Below are 18,055 nucleotides of genomic sequence, written 5' to 3' on the forward strand. Positions count from 1 at the left end.
CATATTTATTTTGTTCTCGTAGAATCCAATACCATTGAGCTGAGCGTTGAATTCTCAGACATTAAAGGCCTAAAGACCAGATATTTCTATGACCTCATCACAGAGGAATCTCTTGACCGCCTCTCAAATGATGTAAGTTTTATTAGTTATGAAAGAGAGCAAAGAAAATTATGACTAGAACTGGGATATGTACCAGTGACCTCTGGGTTAAAAGCGTGTAGTGACCTCTTGGGTTCATACCCATAGAATTTCATAGAATTAGAATATTATGTCGATTATTTTACATATATACACTTACTTTTAACCATATAGCATCCATCAAGTCGAGTGAGCAACTTTCCCTGTGAATTCTGTGATTTTTTTCTGTCCATCGGTTATTACTAATAAAAAGGTAGCAAGCATCAGCAGTTATTGGCAATTATGACTTCAGCCCTAATTCTTATATGCACATTAGGTTTGTCTTGGAACCCTTAGCAGTGACATCTTGGGTTTTCAATAAGTCAATTGATGTTCTATTTTGCTTTTGGAAATCAGAAATACCCAAAATTTAAGATAGTGATCTATGATTCTCCATTTATGACCATGTCGAGGAGACAAGTTTCGGAAAATGATTTGTAGTTGACCCATGTTAAAGTATTGTTGTTTTCATATTACACTCTGACAATTGTCAGGATGTTGCCATCGGATGTATACCACTGAACAAACAATATTGTGTCACTAAGTGCATTGAATCACCAAATACTTTCAATCCTCACCAAGCTTTGACGATAGTTTTACAATCTCTTTCAAGGTCACAGTCTTGTTTGCCAACTCTGATGCTTCTGACCATGTCCATGATGTCTCGGTGCTGAGCATGACCAGGTCAGCGACAGATTCGGCCGTAGTCATCATCAGGGTAGACTTTGACTTGAGAGCCAACATGACCATCCAAACAGCCACTGGAATGTTCGGTGAACTCTTGCAGGGACGACGTAACAACATTGTACCTCCGGACAGCATTGTAATCAAATATGATGTGTATTATGCAGGTAAGGAGCTTCATATCATCCACAGTGGCAGTAGGGGTATTACAAATAAACTTGAAACTTGAAACAAAGGTAGCCTGGGTACAGAGACTTGCCATCTAGAAACATTGGTCAAGGGGACAACGTTGTACTCAACTATGATGTGTATTACGCAGGTAACAACTTTATATCAACCAGAATGATAGATGGGTACTAAATTGCATATTAGTTACAGGGAATTAGGTAAAGGGAATTAGGTACAGGGAATTATGTACAGGGATTTTTGAAACATTAATCCAACACACTATTGTTCTCCACTATAATGTGTATTCTGCAGGGCAGGTAACAACTTAGAGACTGTCGTTAGGGGTATTCAATGTGTTCTTGGTACATATACAATTGCCACCCAACAGAAACATGAACCCATGATGTGTATTATGCAGGTAACAACTTAATGTCATCCAGAATGACATTAAAGGGTAATATTCAAATATATATAGTTACTACTGATGATTTGCCATCTAAAAACATTGGCCATATGAGCCTGCTGTATTTTGGTCTTTCCCATGTGCTTCATCAGTTTATCTGTCACGGTAACCTTCTACATCTATCTTCAAAGTGTAAGCATAGTAAAATTAGAGTGAAATCTCAGGCCTATGTAGAAACTGTATTCTCAAAGGCTGAGGAATGAAACCCTCTGCAATGCTTTACAATGATCATAGGTTACTTATCTAAAACAAAACCAAAAATCCTTTTAAAGCAAATTTTGAGAAACATTCAAAGAAATATCGAGTATTCTACCTTATAAAGATGGAAAGTGGCATTTTTTTACATGAGTCTAATAATATTTAACCTGAATATTTAGCTGTATGTTTAATATGGTGATGTTGTGGCCAAGCTAAGCTAACCTCATATTTGGGGTATTTAAGTTTAGATATTTTGTTTAATTGGCATAAAATGAGTCACACACACATAGCTAGTGTATAACCCTCAATACAGTATTATTCCTACACAGTTTTCCTTTTCGTCATCTTCTTTCGTTCTTCTTTTTCACAGAAGAGAATCCTTGCCTCAGCGGTGACCACGGTTGCTTTGAGGCCGGCTACAGTCACTGCCTGCCGGTCAGAGGTGGAGGCTACGAGTGCTCCGACTGCCAAGCCGGTTTCAGGAACGACAATGGCGCTTGCGTCCCGGATCCTTGCCAGAACGGAGAGAGCGACTGTACGGACAGATACTTTGCCAGCTGCGTCTACGCCGAGCAGGGACAGTTCACCTGCGAGGATTGCCTGCAGGGCTTCATACAGGAGGAGACCTCCTGCGTGCCGGATCCCTGCCAGGCAGGACAGAGGATGTGCGAAAGGTTGAATTTCGTTCGGTGCATCCCCGACGGTAACAACCAGTATCACTGTCAGACCTGTAAGACTGGATTCAGACTGGAAAATGGAGCTTGTGTCTCTGAAATTAGTAAGTATCAATGAAATGAGTCTACACATTCACAAGTTTTCACTCGTGTGTGTCTGTGTGAGTGGTCGGGTAGGGTTTTGTGTGCATCAATGGGAGGGGTGGGGTGGGGTTGGGTAGGGATTTGTGTGTGTCTGTGGGAGGGGTGGGGTAGGGTAGGGATTTGTGTGTCTGTGTGAGGGGTGGGATAGGGTATTCTGTGCATCTGTGGGAGGGGTGGGGTAGGGTTTTGTGTGCGTCTGTGGGAGGGTGGGGTAGGGTTTTGTGTGCGTCTGTGGGAGGGTGGGGTAGGGTTTTGTGTGCGTCTGTGGGAGGGGTGGGATAGGGATTTGTGTGTGTCTGTGTGAGGGGTGGGGTAGGGTAGGGTTTTCTGTGCATCTGTGGGACAGGTGGGGTAGGGTTTTGTGTGCGTCTGTAGGAGGGGTGGGATAGGGATTTGTGTGTGTCTGTGTGAGGGGTGGGGTAGGGTAGGGTTTTCTGTGCATCTGTGGGACAGGTGGGTAGGGTTTTCTGTGCGTCTGTGGGACGGGTGGGGTAGGATTTTGTGTGCATCTGTGGGAGGGGTGGGGTAGGGATTTGTGTGTGTCTGTGTGTGGGGTGGGGTCCGGTAGGGTTTTGTGTGCGTCTGTGGGAGAAGTGGGGTACTGTTTTGTATGTGTCTGTGTGAGGGGTCTGGTAGGGTTTTGTGTGTGTCTGTGTGAGGGTGGGGTAGGGTTTTGTGTGTGTCTGTGGGAGGGGTGGGGTAGGGTTTTGTGTGCGTCTATGGGAGGGGTGGGACAGGGTTTTGTGTGTGTCTGTGTGAGGGTGGGGAAGGGTATTGTGTGTGTCTATGGGAGGGGTGGGGTAGGGTTTTGTGTGCATCTATGGGAGGGGTGGGGAAGGGTTTTGTGTGTGTCTGTGTGAGGGTGGGGTAGGGTTTTGTGTGTCTATGGAAGGGGTAGGGTAGGGTTTTGTGTGTGTCTATGGGAGGGGTGGGGTAGGGTTTTGTGTGTGTCTGTGTGAGGGTGGGGTAGGGTTTTGTGTGTGACTATGGGAGGGGTGGGGTAGGGTTTTGTGTGTGTCTGTGGGAGTGTGGGGTAGGGTTCTGTCTGTGTTCTTTTTACCTTCTTCATTCTTTGTTTTATTTCGTTACTACAAGACTGATATATGATGTAAAAGCTTCAACGTTGAATAACTCATTGCCCCAAAAAGTAAAATGCTTTTCTTGAATGACAAATTTGTTACACTGGAATAACCCAAGAGGTGTAAATATATAAGGTACACTAGAGGTAAAAGCAGAAGTGGGTGAGAATATATAAACAGCAAAATTTCTCTTGAAATTGCTTACCTGCAACTTTGATGTTTTAAGTAGAATACCCTATCTGTTTGGTGTGTTCCTGGTTTCATGATTTTGCTAGCTGTTGTGGTTTCTCACTGCATGGCACACCCGGCACAGAAGTGGTTAAATAAGATTTGTCCACCAGGGCTGGATAGCTTGGTTAGTAGTAGCACACAGAACTTGTAATCCTTTAGTCTCTGGTTCAAATGCTGCTGTTCTTTCGGCCAATACTTTCTTTGCTCTATCAAATTGTTGTAAATTATGTTTGCCCATAGGCGTAGAGTGCGGGGGGGGGGGGCTGCAGCTCCCCTGAACCAAATATTTTTGTAAAAATTCGAGCAATATGCTGAGGATTTTTCGGGCACCTACTGAAAGAAAAATAAATTGCAATGATGTAGGTAAAGGAAATCAATAGTTTAAAAAAAAATCCTTGGTAATTAAAATAAATTCTAAGCTTGGCCGACTAATTTGCCATTTCGGTAATAACACAGCAAATGTTTGTATGTAATTGGCATGCTATGTAATAACCGATGCATGCCTATACGGTATGTACGTTGACATGTTGAAAAATTTTGGTTAAATATTTCGGGCAAGTGGTTACAGCCCCCCCAATCATACGCCTACGCCTATGTGTTTGCCTGTCAGTTTTCTGTTAGATGCTTTATGTTGATTTACCTTGAGCAGTCGTAAGCAACAAGCCGCGTTTAAAGTGTTTGTTAACAGAGTGTCTGCTTGTCTCGTCCACAGGAAACAATCCTTGCGCATCGGGCGCAAATAACTGCCAAGCAAATAACTTCCAAACCTGCGTATTCGACGATGAGGGGCTCTTCCATTGTGAGGACTGTCTCCCCGGTTACCGTCACGAAGGGAACGAATGCACTACGGATCCCTGTCAGTTACATCAAGACAACTGCAATGAGCGTAACTTTGATCGCTGCCTGTTCACGACCGGCGGGGGATTTACTTGCAGCCTGTGTAAGGCAGGTTATAACCAGCAAGGAGCAGAGTGTATCAGAGATGGTGAGCTAATTACCATAGCAACTAGCAAATGTTTTAGACTTGGGATAAGTTGTGAACTTGTGAGTTTGCTAATGTGGACATTTCAATGGATATTCTGTAATTTGTGATAAGTTTTTAAGAACTTATGCCCCCCCCCCCCAAAAAAAACCCAAAAAATGATACCAGCCCTTTTCATAATTTTTGATATATACTGACTTGTTTTGACAAAAACAAATTGGAATTTCATCTGATGATTTTTGGTTTTTTTTCTATGGTCACATTTCAAAGAGATGGCCTGTAAATTGTGATAATTTTCTAAAGCTACTTATTCCAGCCATGTTTATGACAGTTGTCTTTACTAGATATCATTGATATTTATTTAGTATAGTTTCAGAGCAGCTAAGATCCCCCAGAAAGCAACATATTGCACCCCAAAATCCAAGTCGGGGGGCCGATAAAAACTGAATTGTTCTCTCATAGTTTGTACCATGAACCTGTACCCACATATGATATACTTGTTACCTGAACCATGTACTACAATACCATCTGTACTTCCAACATAGCAACCTAGAGTACACTTTCACTCATTCTGATACTAATATCCCTTTCTCCAGATACCAGTACCCTAAAGCGTTATCGTGGGAAGTTGAAAATTTTGTCGGTTAATAATTCCGAGGCATTAGCAGTATTCCAGCCTGGTCTGTCAGAGGTCAACTCGGATGTCTTCAGGGTTTACGAGCAACAAGTCTGCTCAATAGTGAGTAACGGCATTCTTTGGGTTGGGGTCCAGCGTTCCAGCGTACTAATATATTGTTAGTGATAGTCAGAGAAGGATGGGTTACTAATAAATAAGTTATTTGAATATATTCCCTTCATTGTAATTTGTTTTTCACCCTCTGATATGGCAGGGGAGTGGGTGGGGGAGGGAGGAGGGTGTGGCTGACATGCAAATATTCACATGAAAATAGTTTTAACCAATAAACTGGAACTTTTGAAAAGAAAAGTCACTGAAGGCTGCTGAAAAATAAAAAGCTTGTCACGAATAACATGTTAGAATGATAAAACAATTAGTTTATTGACTTAACAATATTTGTAAAATCTACAGGAATCAGGTACCAGTGTCAATTTTTTTTCTCTCTTTCTGACGACATTAATGATTATTTTCCAAACAGCTAATAAAAAAATGAAATATATTGTCTATTTCTGTGACAGTAGTATGCAACTAACAAGATTTTTTCAAGGGAGGGTGTCATTGTTAACATTGTCGATTCTCTGCTGAATTTCACAGGTCAATGACGTCATACCCAGCCATAGCGACTTGCTGAGAGGTGGTTCCAAGGACTGTTTTGTGTTTTCATTCCTGAATGGCTCCATCATCACCTATCTGGCTCTTGATTTCACACAGACCAGCAGGTCTATAGATCTCAGCTCCGAAATAAGTCGTGCTCTCACCAGTGGCGGCACATCGCTGCCAGAAGGTCTGCTATTGGCTCGCAGCGACGGACGAGCTAACATTCTGGTCGATTCTTCGTCCATTGAAGTCATAGGCAAGTGCTAATAAAGTTCTGCTCTCAGTATACAGAGGCGCTCTTCTGAGAATATCTTTTGGATTCTTATCACTACCTGTTAAAATAGCTTTTCTGCATGTATTTAGGCATGCAGGAGTTATGGCTGGTGTTCTGTGTAGTGTGTTATTAAGAAAACCAGCCCTTAAAGAACATAGGAATAAAACTTGAAACTATCTTTTAACGATAGATTTAATTTGTCTATGATAAAGGCTGCAGAATGTGACCAGATATTTTGCCCTAACAATGAGTTAGTTGCACAATTCAGTCAAATTGACACGTATCTTATGTTTACCATCTTATGTTTATCATATGTTTACTCAACTATATATCTGAAGGATGACAACTCTAAAATAAAAAATATAATATATGGTGACTGGCATGGGTCTTTACTTATATACGTATTGGGTGTTCCTCCTTGTTATCCATCCATGCATCCATCCATCCATATTTATTTATTTTTCTTTCATTTTTTGTTATATTTTTGTAGATACCAGTAGATACGGATGTAACCGAAATACCATCTGTGCCAACGGAGGCTCCTGTCTGGAAGATGCCAGAATATATGACTATGAATGCAGGTAACCCATAGATACCATTGTACACAGCTGGTTTCATGTTAGTGACAAGGAATGTGTGCCAGTGATTGCTCGGACTCGGAGAGAGGCAAATGCTGGAGTTGAATAGACCTCCCTATCGTAGAAGTTAATTAACTAATTTTTGTTTTATTAATAGATGATTGCAAAGAAAGAATGTTTTATTATCGATTGGCAGTTGCCCTGAATTCAGCTTTCTCGTAGTCCTAATTCTGAGTCAGATTTCATTTTAAAGAGACAACATTTTATAATGAGAGCCAGGGGGTAGGAGCCTGGGGGGGGCACGTGCCCCCCACTTTTTCCAAAATAGCAAATGTGCCCTACTGGCAAGTAAAATTTGCTCCTTTGATGAAGAACTTTTTTTGATATCTCATTTTATTTAATTACTAATTTTTAGTCTGTACATGCTATTTTTAAAATGGCATCCCATAACTTTTTGTAGCACTGTTTACAATAAACAATCTCAATAAATAGTATTGATAGCATACTATCACATCATATGTATTTAAGTGGTATGGCTGGTTTGTTTTGCTTTATAGCATAACGAGTGGTGGTTGTGGAATGAGAAAATGCCTCTCCTGATGTTGTGCCCCTCCACTTTTTGGAAGTTTCCTACCCCCCTGATGAGAGCAACCTTAATGAGGGCCACCTAGTGACCCTTGTTGTACCCTAGAAGGACATGAGATCCATGTTACATTACAGTTCTAGTTTGATTCTTTCCTCTTCCTCCATGATAGGTGTCCGTCCGACTACGAAGGAAGCTTCTGTCAGCTCAGCTCGCAACGTAAGATCATCTTAAACTTTTATAGATAGTATCAAAGTATAGTAATAAGAGAATTGATGAAAGTAAGAGAGATTGTACATTGTCACACAAGTATCTATGGATTCTTAAGAAAGTTCTGACAGGTGTAGCTATAGTGAAGGTCTGATAAACTAATGTAGGTAACTACATATCAAGTCCTCTCATGACTTAGGAGATGGTGATAAACTAATGTAGGTAACTACATATTAAGTCCTCTCATGACTTAGGAGATGATGATAAACTAATGTAGGTAACTACATATCAAGTCCTCTCATAACTTAGGAGATGGTGATAAACTAATGTAGGTAACTACATAACAAGTCCTCTCATGACTTAGGAGATGGTGATAAACTAATGTAGGTAACTACATATCAAGTCCTCTCATGACTTAGGAGATGGTGATAAACTAATGTAGGTAACTACATATCAAGTCCTCTCATGACTTAGGAGATGATGATAAACTAATGTAGGTAACTGTTATAACAAGTCCTCTCATGACTTAGGAGATGATGATAAACTAATGTAGGTACCTACATATCAAGTCCTCTTATGACATAGGAGATGATGATAAACTAATGTAGGTAACTACATATCAAGTCCTCTCATGACTTAGGAGATGGTGATAAACTAATGTAGGTAACTACATATCAAGTCCTTGCATGACTTAGCAGATGAAGATAAACTAATGTAGGTAAATGCATATCAAGTCCTCTCATGACTTAGGAGATGGTGATAAACTAATGTAGGTAACTACATATCAAGTCCTCTCATGACTTAGGAGATGGTGATAAACTAATGTAGGTAACTACATATCAAGTCCTCTCATGACTTAGGAGATGATGATAAACTAATGTAGGTAACTACATATCAAGTCCTCTCATGACTTAGGAGATGATGATAAACTAATGTAGGTAACTACATAACAAGTACTCTTATGACTTAGGAGATGGTGATAAACTAATGTAGGTAACTACATAACAAGTCCTCTCATGACTTAGGAGATGATGATAAACTAATGTAGGTAACTACATATCAAGTCCTCTCATGACTTAGGAGATGATGATAAACTAATGTAGGTAACTGTTATAACAAGTCCTCTCATGACTTAGGAGATGATGATAAACTAATGTAGGTAACTACATATCAAGTCCTCTCATGACTTAGGAGATGATGATAAACTAATGTAGGTAACTACATAACAAGTCCTTGCATGACTTAGCAGATGAAGATAAACTAATGTAGGTAACTACATATCAAGTCCTCTCATGACTTAGGAGATGATGATAAAGTAATGTAGGTAACTGTTATAACAAGTCCTCTCATGACTTAGGAGATGATGATAAACTAATGTAGGTAACTACATATCAAGTCCTCTCATGACTTAGGAGATGATGATAAACTAATGTAAGTAATTACATATCAAGTCCTCTCGTGACTTAGGAGATGATGATAAACTAATGTAGGTAACTACATAACAAGTACTCTTATGACTTAGGAGATGGTGATAAACTAATGTAGGTAACTACATAACAAGTCCTCTCATGACTTAGGAGATGGTGATAAACTAATGTAGGTAACTACATATTAAGTCCTCTCATGACTTAGGAGATGATGATAAACTTATGTAGGTAACTACATATCAAGTCCTCTCATGACTTAGGAGATGATGATAAACTAATGTAGGTAACTACATATCAAGTCCTCTCATGACTTAGGAGATGGTGATAAACTAATGTAGGTAACTACATATCAAGTCCTCTCATGACTTAGGAGATGGTGATAAACTAATGTAGGTAACTACATATCAAGTCCTTTTATGACATAGGAGATGATGATAAACTAATGTAGGTAACTACATATTAAGTCCTCTCATGACTTAGGAGATGGTGATAAACTAATGTAGGTAACTACATAACAAGTCCTTGCATGACTTAGCAGATGAAGATAAACTAATGTAGGTAAATGCATATCAAGTCCTCTCATGACTTAGGAGATGGTGATAAACTAATGTAGGTAACTACATATCAAGTCCTCTCATGACTTAGGAGATGGTGATAAACTAATGTAGGTAACTACATAACAAGTCCTCTCATGACTTAGGAGATGATGATAAACTAATGTAGGTAACTACATATCAAGTCCTCTCATGACTTAGGAGATGATGATAAACTAATGTAGGTAACTACATAACAAGTACTCTTATGACTTAGGAGATGGTGATAAACTAATGTAGGTAACTACATGACAAGTCCTCTCATGACTTAGGAGATGATGATAAACTAATGTAGGTAACTACATATCAAGTCCTCTCATGACTTAGGAGATGATGATAAACTAATGTAGGTAACTGTTATAACAAGTCCTCTCATGACTTAGGAGATGATGATAAACTAATGTAGGTAACTACATATCAAGTCCTCTCATGACTTAGGAGATGATGATAAACTAATGTAGGTAACTGTTATAACAAGTCCTTGCATGACTTAGCAGATGAAGATAAACTAATGTAGGTAAATGCATATTAAGTCCTCTCATGACTTAGGAGATGATGATAAACTAATGTAGGTAACTGTTATAACAAGTCCTCTCATGACTTAGGAGATGGTGATAAACTAATGTAGGTAACTACATATCAAGTCCTCTCATGACTTAGGAGATGATGAAAAACTATTGTAAGTAACTACATATCAAGTCCTCTCATGACTTAGGAGATGATGATAAAGTAATGTAGGTAACTACATAACAAGTACTCTTATGACTTAGGAGATGGTGATAAACTAATGTAGGTAACTACATAACAAGTCCTCTCATGACTTAGGAGATGATGATAAACTAATGTAGGTAACTACATATCAAGTCCTCTCATGACTTAGGAGATGATGATAAACTAATGTAGGTAACTGTTATAACAAGTCCTCTCATGACTTAGGAGATGATGATAAACTAATGTAGGTAACTACATATCAAGTCCTCTCATGACTTAGGAGATGATGATAAACTAATGTAGGTAACTACATAACAAGTCCTTGCATGACTTAGCAGATGAAGATAAACTAATGTAGGTAAATGCATATCAAGTCCTCTCATGACTTAGGAGATGGTGATAAACTAATGTAGGTAACTACATATCAAGTCCTCTCATGACTTAGGAGATGATGAAAAACTATTGTAAGTAACTACATATCAAGTCCTCTCATGACTTAGGAGATGATGATAAAGTAATGTAGGTAACTACATAACAAGTACTCTTATGACTTAGGAGATGGTGATAAACTAATGTAGGTAACTACATAACAAGTCCTCTCATGACTTAGGAGATGATGATAAACTAATGTAGGTAACTACATATCAAGTCCTCTCATGACTTAGGAGATGATGATAAACTAATGTAGGTAACTGTTATAACAAGTCCTCTCATGACTTAGGAGATGATGATAAACTAATGTAGGTAACTACATATCAAGTCCTCTCATGACTTAGGAGATGATGATAAACTAATGTAGGTAACTACATAACAAGTCCTTGCATGACTTAGCAGATGAAGATAAACTAATGTAGGTAAATGCATATCAAGTCCTCTCATGACTTAGGAGATGGTGATAAACTAATGTAGGTAACTACATATCAAGTCCTCTCATGACTTAGGAGATGGTGATAAACTAATGTAGGTAACTACATAACAAGTCCTCTTATGACTTAGGTGAAACAGAGGAGTTGTATGCTTCTGGGTTGACATAAGAGGATGTTCAAGATTACATAATACAACTCTACCTCATTACATTAAAATTATTCTGTTCTTCAAATTATAGCAGAACTCTGAAGAGTGTCTCTTGACAACAGTGATTGGTTGATTGATTTTGCACCTCTTCTTGCTGTTAAAATGTTCCCTGTGGTGTAACAACCTCCCATATTAACCTCTTACAATGCTTATGATAATGCTGGAGAACTTACATTGTTGGTCATGGTTCCAAATGAACATTGCTTAAGTTCATTACACATATTACTTTGTCTAAAATGAGTGTTGCTAAATTCTTGCTACCTCATCCATCTTTTTATTCCCTCCTATCCTAGGTCCCACCAAACCTCCACTTACCCCCACAGCTGATCCCTCCTCCCTTCAAAACACCTTCCCCGCCTGGACCCTGGCCTTAATCGGGATAGCGGGAATCCTGGCTGTCGGACTCTGCGCCTGTTGCTGCTGTCTCGTCCTGCTCGGTGCGAAGAGACAAGAAAACGTTCCCCGGGGAGGAGTCTACTTGAACTCCGACACTGGCAAGAGTCCTCGGCGATCTGTTCCCGTACGAAACCGGCTCGTTACTAGGGGACGTGTGCCATACTACAATGCACCATGGGATATCAATGACGATCTGCCAGACGATAGGACCATGCTGGCGAATCGCGACGAGAAACGACTTCAAGCGTTCTCTGACATTCTCAGGCATGCTGATTACTTGAATGTAAGTCCTACCTTGTTGATTAAAGGAATTGAGCTACATCATTGAAAAGAAAATGTTAGAGGGCCAGATGTTTAGATCAGAAGGGCAGGCCCTTTAATTTACAATTTTACCTTACACAACAAGCTTTTTGCAGTAGATTAGCCATTTTCAACAGTGTTTTTTCCCTCCCTACGTTTAAAAAGTATTCTATACAAATTTGTAGCAAATATTGTTACAAGTTTCTAAAATGATTTCCCTAGAATATTATGAGGAGGACCCTTGAAATTATTTGATGGTTTGTGAGGAGAGGATCAATTAATATATATTTAAATGCCACTGTGTGGGCATACACTACATGGGTGATAGTAGTTGAATGGTAGCTCAAGGTTATAGATATGTGACCATGCAATTTTTCAGTTACTAGCATCATTAATGTTAGGGGAGAAATACTGACCACCTTCTAAAAACTGGGGGAAAGTGTAAACCCTGATTTCTCCAAATGCACATCATCACAAAACTCTCAAAACGTTTCTATAAAAAATGTGTAAAATGAATGATCTATCAAATAGTATAAAATGTGAGAAGGCAATGATTATTTGTCAAAGAGATGACCTTTATTAAAGGGAATGTCTCACAGAGTACACACTGTAGAGACTGTAGCATCCTATGATTGGATTTATAGTTTTTAATTCACTGTAATGATAAAGGATGCACCAATCTAACCACGTCTTCCTTCACATCGTCCAATTGCTGGCTACAGATATGGAATTTAAAATTTACAATGTTTACTTTCATTCGGGTTTCAGAGTTCAATGAGGGAATGCCCTTATTTTTCAATCATCTAGTAAACTTCAGTAATGTTAATAATGGCCTAACTCTGCAGCACCAGTGTTATTACATCACCTAATCTATAAGCATGATACCTTCACATGTTTCACACGCTATTGACAACGGCTGCCCACATGAGATTTTCTCTTTCTTCTTAGAATCGAATGAAGAGCCATGCAGAGGATAGAGACCGAGAGGTGGTTCGTAACCCGAATGTAGAGCAACGTAGTCAAGAGTTCAGTCGACCACTGGTCGTCGATGGAACAGAGGCGGCTTCCTCTCTCAGTGACAAGGTAATTTAATTGAAGGGGTAACCAAAAAAAAAAAAAAAAAATGGGGGTAAAAAAACAAAAATTGGTGTAAAAATAAATTTAGGACAGAGTTTGTCAAGGAAGCTGAGTCATGCAACTCCCAGTTTCATAGCTATTTCTATTGTTATAATAAAATATTGCAGTTTACTCCACTTTATTTTTAATATGAGTGCATTTTCTTATTTTCTGGCCTTTTCCTGCAGCAAAACATTAAAGTTAATGGAAAATTGAATGTTGCATGATATATACCTTGTTCTGACCCTCTGTTGTGTTATTTAAAGTAGTTTGTGGATTGCATAATTTCAATGTCTACAATATCTAGACCAATTTTTTTCTTGTTGTCCCGTGGACAACCAGGTCTCTATGTGTGGTTGTCGGAAATAAAATTACCGAAATTATTAATATGTACGTGTACTGTAGGAGAGATGTGTAGGTTTGGTGAAAAGAGTACAATTGTTTTGAGTCTGTTCAACTCTCCTTTGGGTGGATCATAGGCCTAATGCTTGTTTATTTTATTTCAGTACCTTGCACAGTGAAAGAGGGCAATACTAATTTATCATTACCCCTTTTTTGGGGTATTTAGTTACAATGCTATCTGAATTTAATCTAAACAACTAGACTTCTGCCAGAAGTCTTCCAAAGTTAATTTTGGTCGATCGTCTCGAAAGATAAAAAATTGCCCTGCATTGTAACATTGTGTCAACTGCATAATTTCTATTTCTGACAAATATTCCTCAGATCAATGAGAATAACACTGGTTGTAATGCATATTAATACTGCAGAATCAATGTTATAATATATATTACAGCTTTTTATATATTTACACACACATATATATATATGTTATGGGTCTGCAATATATTCTACATATTAGCATCATAGTTTGGATGTACTAAGTCTTTATCCACGCAGTCAACATCAATTAAGCGAATATTTTAAAACATAGTACATCCCATTTTGATCAAATCCTCTCATCCATAATTTCCCCTATACATTATCAAACATTGTCCAGTTATGAAGCTCGAACATTAAAATGGCAAATTAAGCTCTTGGTTACCATTTGAAATGGAGACCCCCTTGATGATCCCCAAGACCAGACTCATCTTTGTACCAGAGACATGTGAATCTAGCTCACGTTAGGTTCTTTTATGATGGTAAAAACTGGTTATTGTTGGATAATTGGATAATAGTACTTATTGTAATGCTATTGTTTCTGGTTGGATGTAATTGTACAGGGTTTTATGGGAAGAGTCACAGCATACGCTGTTGGGGAAATATAAATTAAGAACTGAACTGAAAAAAATTAAGAACTGAGCTGAAAATTTAAGAACTGTGAATGATTTTGTATTTTCTTTCACAGGCTCCACCTCCTTACGAGGAGGACTATATCGAGCTGACGGAATCCTCTTCTGGAAAATCCATCTCGACAGTTTCGGGATCCGATTCTGAGTCGTACCTGTAGTCTTAGTCAGGCATATTTTTGTTTATATCTTTGAATATCTTAAAAGGAATTTTATGTGGTCAAATATGGGACGCTTTTAGATATGCTCACATGTAGCTTAGATTAATTTTTGTAGAAAGGGGTAGAATAAAAAACCTTATCTGTATACACCTAACTGTGTGCTAACAAGGACCCTCACAGGGTTTAAATAAATCCAGTATGTTCAATTTCACCCCCTCCCCACTGTCCCCTCCTTTCTTCTTCATGTTCAGGAGAAACAGTGTGGAGGGGTTTTATCCATTTTGTATGCTGCATTGGTGATCGGTCTGCTTTCAGTTTAGTAATATGTTGGTATCAGACAGTTTCAGAGGATACGTAAATACTTCACCAGTATTGTATTCAGTAACAGGGTTGGGGGAATACTATATTGGAATATTCATTTGTGGTTTTTGACCTGAACCATTATGGTATGCAAATCATTTGTCATTGTTTCTCTATGATGCTTGTTATATTGTTATTATGTTGTTATTCCACTAAAGCTTTTTCATTATGTATCAAAGTTTTGGTCGGATAAATTTTCCTATGGGTTATAAACTGAAATTGTTTGCATTTGTCACCAAACACTGTTTGGTTTCTTCGTAACTTACACCAAATATAACTTACATCAAATGTAACCAAAACTTACATCAAAATGTAACTTGCAGCAAATAATGTAACTTTGTAACTTACAGCAAATATATGACACCAAATAATGCACACAACACATGAATGTTGAATTTTCTTTTTCTGCATGTTTACTGTATTAATCTCATACACTCAAAGATTTTGATAGGAAATAGAAGTAACTCTTACACTGCCCCCCCCCCCAAAGGCACCCTAGCAGGCACAAAACTCTCTAGCAAGTTATTTTGACCAAAAATATACATTTCCATAAAAACAAGCAAAACAGCATATACATCCAGAGATTCATACTTTTTTTCATCAATGCACTTTCTGATTGCCACAATCATAGTCCATCAGGAAAATTCTAGACATTTTAACATAATTAGCCAAGTGCAGGCATGAGACTCTTCCGCGGAAACGCGGATTTCTGATTATTTTTTTTCATTTTCGCGTTTTTTCTCGTAATTCGCGGTTTTTATTTTTATTTTTTGATTTAATTTTTTTTGAATTTTTTTTTTTTTTTTTTTTTGCCGAACATGCTGGACTGTGAAGGGAAGGAACACCAAATTTGACCAGTGGTGGAATCAAGTAGCACAAAGCAAGCAAAAAAGCCTTTTTATGGTTCAAAAGCGAATGGATAAATTATACAAGCAGAAATTCCACACTTTTTTGGCGAGTTACGTGATGTGATAGATTCCATCTAGAGTCCACCATTTTGCATCTAAGCCCTCCTTACCTGACAAAAAATTTCTAAACCCCTCCCCCAGGACGGCGATCGATAAATTTCAGATTTTTTTTCCCCGGCTCAGTCTCATCCCTGCAAGTGAGGACATTGTCCTTAAACTATAACATTCACCTGATGATGTTAACATATTTACTGGTGATAAGACCATTTTCACATTGACTGTAAGGGCAACTTCATAACCAGGCTAAGAAAAAAAAAGCCCCACTACACCCAGAAATGTTCAGCCACACCAACATACCATGCTATACTTCCACTATTAAAATGCATTAAAGACATATTTGTTTATAAGATAGAGAAAGGCTTATTTGATAAAAGGAGTATTCTGTGAGTCGATCTGCAGAGAGATATTAAGAATGACTGACTGACTGACTGAATGCACCAGCCTTTTCAATTCTATGAAACATGACAAGACATTTCTACTTTCCAATCGGTTCCATTGAACAACTTGGTGGAGGGCTTTTTACACCAAGTCAACAATATACACAGTTGTAGATTAACATTGAAAGTGGAAGTGACAGCTTCAGCTTTCATTGACATTTGTAAATGTCAATGAAACAAAACATTTGACACTTCTCTAAATTCTCAACCAATTGTAAAGTAAGAGGCACAATCAACTCCACCGTATGGGTAGCACCATCAGTTATGTGGTAGCAGTTATGGTAGCACCATCAGTTATGGTACCATTGCATGGAAATGAAGTTTCTCTTGAATTTTTTAACCAGGCTATTATTATTATTATTATACAAAATTTCTATAGCGCCTTATCCAATCAGAAATTGCTCTAAGGCGCTTTACAGTAAAATACAAACAATCATGATATACAAATATATAAATCGATAATGTAAGGTATAAAAAGGGTAGAAAATTTGTTAAATACCAACTGACAATAAATTGTATAAAAACTGCAAATGTAAAAGCGAAAATGATACAAACAAATTCTTAAAATTTAAAATATATATAAATCTGACAACAATTTAAAATTTAAAAGCGCTATAAACGCAAAAACGCAAAATGGAAAATGCGTAGTAATAATGTGACAATAAATAGTATAGAAAACACAGTTAATGGAATGCAGATCTAAATAGAAAGGTTTTGACTAGTTTTTTAAATTCATCTATATTTTTGGCACACTTAGCTTCCTCCGATAAACTGTTCCATAATGTCGCAGATGAGTAATCGAAACGCCTGTTTCCGTATGTAGAAGTTTTAATGACAGGTTTGGTAAGTAAGGACTTGGATTCTGAGCGTAGAGATCGAGTAGGCTTGTATTTATGCATTAATTCAGAGAGGTAGATAGGGGCTAAACCATTAAGTGACTTATATGTATATAACAGAATCTTATAATTGAACCTGCAATGAATCGGCAACCAATGTAAGTCACGTAATACGGGTGTAATATGCTCATGTCTACGAGTGCGACTTACAAGCCGTGCAGCGCGATTCTGAACTCGCTGAAGGCGATCGGTTAGCTTGTGAGGCAGGCCATATAGCAGTGCATTGCAGTAGTCCAGTTTTGATGTCACAAGGGCATGGATTAAAGTCTTACATGCATCATCTGAGATATACCTTCTAATTTTGCCAATATTCCGGATCTGCCAATAACAGGACTTACAGATAGAGTCAACTTGATTATCCATGGTAAGATTGTGATCAAGATATACACCTAAATTCTTTACTTTAGGAACTGAACATATGGTGTTAGGTCCCATATTTATATACAAGTCTTGAATAGCATTACCCTGAAATTTTGGTGAAAATACAATGAACTCAGTTTTGTCCTGGTTAAGTTTCAAGCAATTAACCCGCATCCACCTGACTATATCTGAAAGGCATGCTTGGACCTTTAAAGATACATCATTCCAGGACTCAAGGGCACCAAAATTCAA

The 18,055-nt window shown here is 38.2% G+C and overlaps 1 protein-coding gene across 1 annotated transcript in view; it reads left to right on the top strand.

Annotated features, from left to right (window-relative positions):
• LOC139966404 (uncharacterized) overlaps positions 1-15,252 on the top strand; it is a 97,334-nt gene extending 82,082 nt beyond the window's left edge. Inside the window, exons 52-62 of the mRNA XM_071969354.1 lie at positions 23-132; positions 791-1,028; positions 2,061-2,468; positions 4,531-4,803; positions 5,397-5,539; positions 6,071-6,329; positions 6,838-6,928; positions 7,681-7,727; positions 11,817-12,202; positions 13,168-13,302; positions 14,681-15,252. Of these exons, the coding sequence (XP_071825455.1) occupies positions 23-132; positions 791-1,028; positions 2,061-2,468; positions 4,531-4,803; positions 5,397-5,539; positions 6,071-6,329; positions 6,838-6,928; positions 7,681-7,727; positions 11,817-12,202; positions 13,168-13,302; positions 14,681-14,782 (2,192 nt within the window). The 3' untranslated portion in view covers positions 14,783-15,252. The remainder of the gene's footprint in view (positions 1-22; positions 133-790; positions 1,029-2,060; positions 2,469-4,530; positions 4,804-5,396; positions 5,540-6,070; positions 6,330-6,837; positions 6,929-7,680; positions 7,728-11,816; positions 12,203-13,167; positions 13,303-14,680) is intronic.
• The last annotated feature ends 2,803 nt before the right edge of the window (positions 15,253-18,055 follow it).

The sequence above is a fragment of the Apostichopus japonicus genome, chromosome 4 (genome assembly GCF_037975245.1).
Source record: "Apostichopus japonicus isolate 1M-3 chromosome 4, ASM3797524v1, whole genome shotgun sequence".
Lineage (NCBI taxonomy): Eukaryota > Metazoa > Echinodermata > Holothuroidea > Aspidochirotida > Stichopodidae > Apostichopus > Apostichopus japonicus.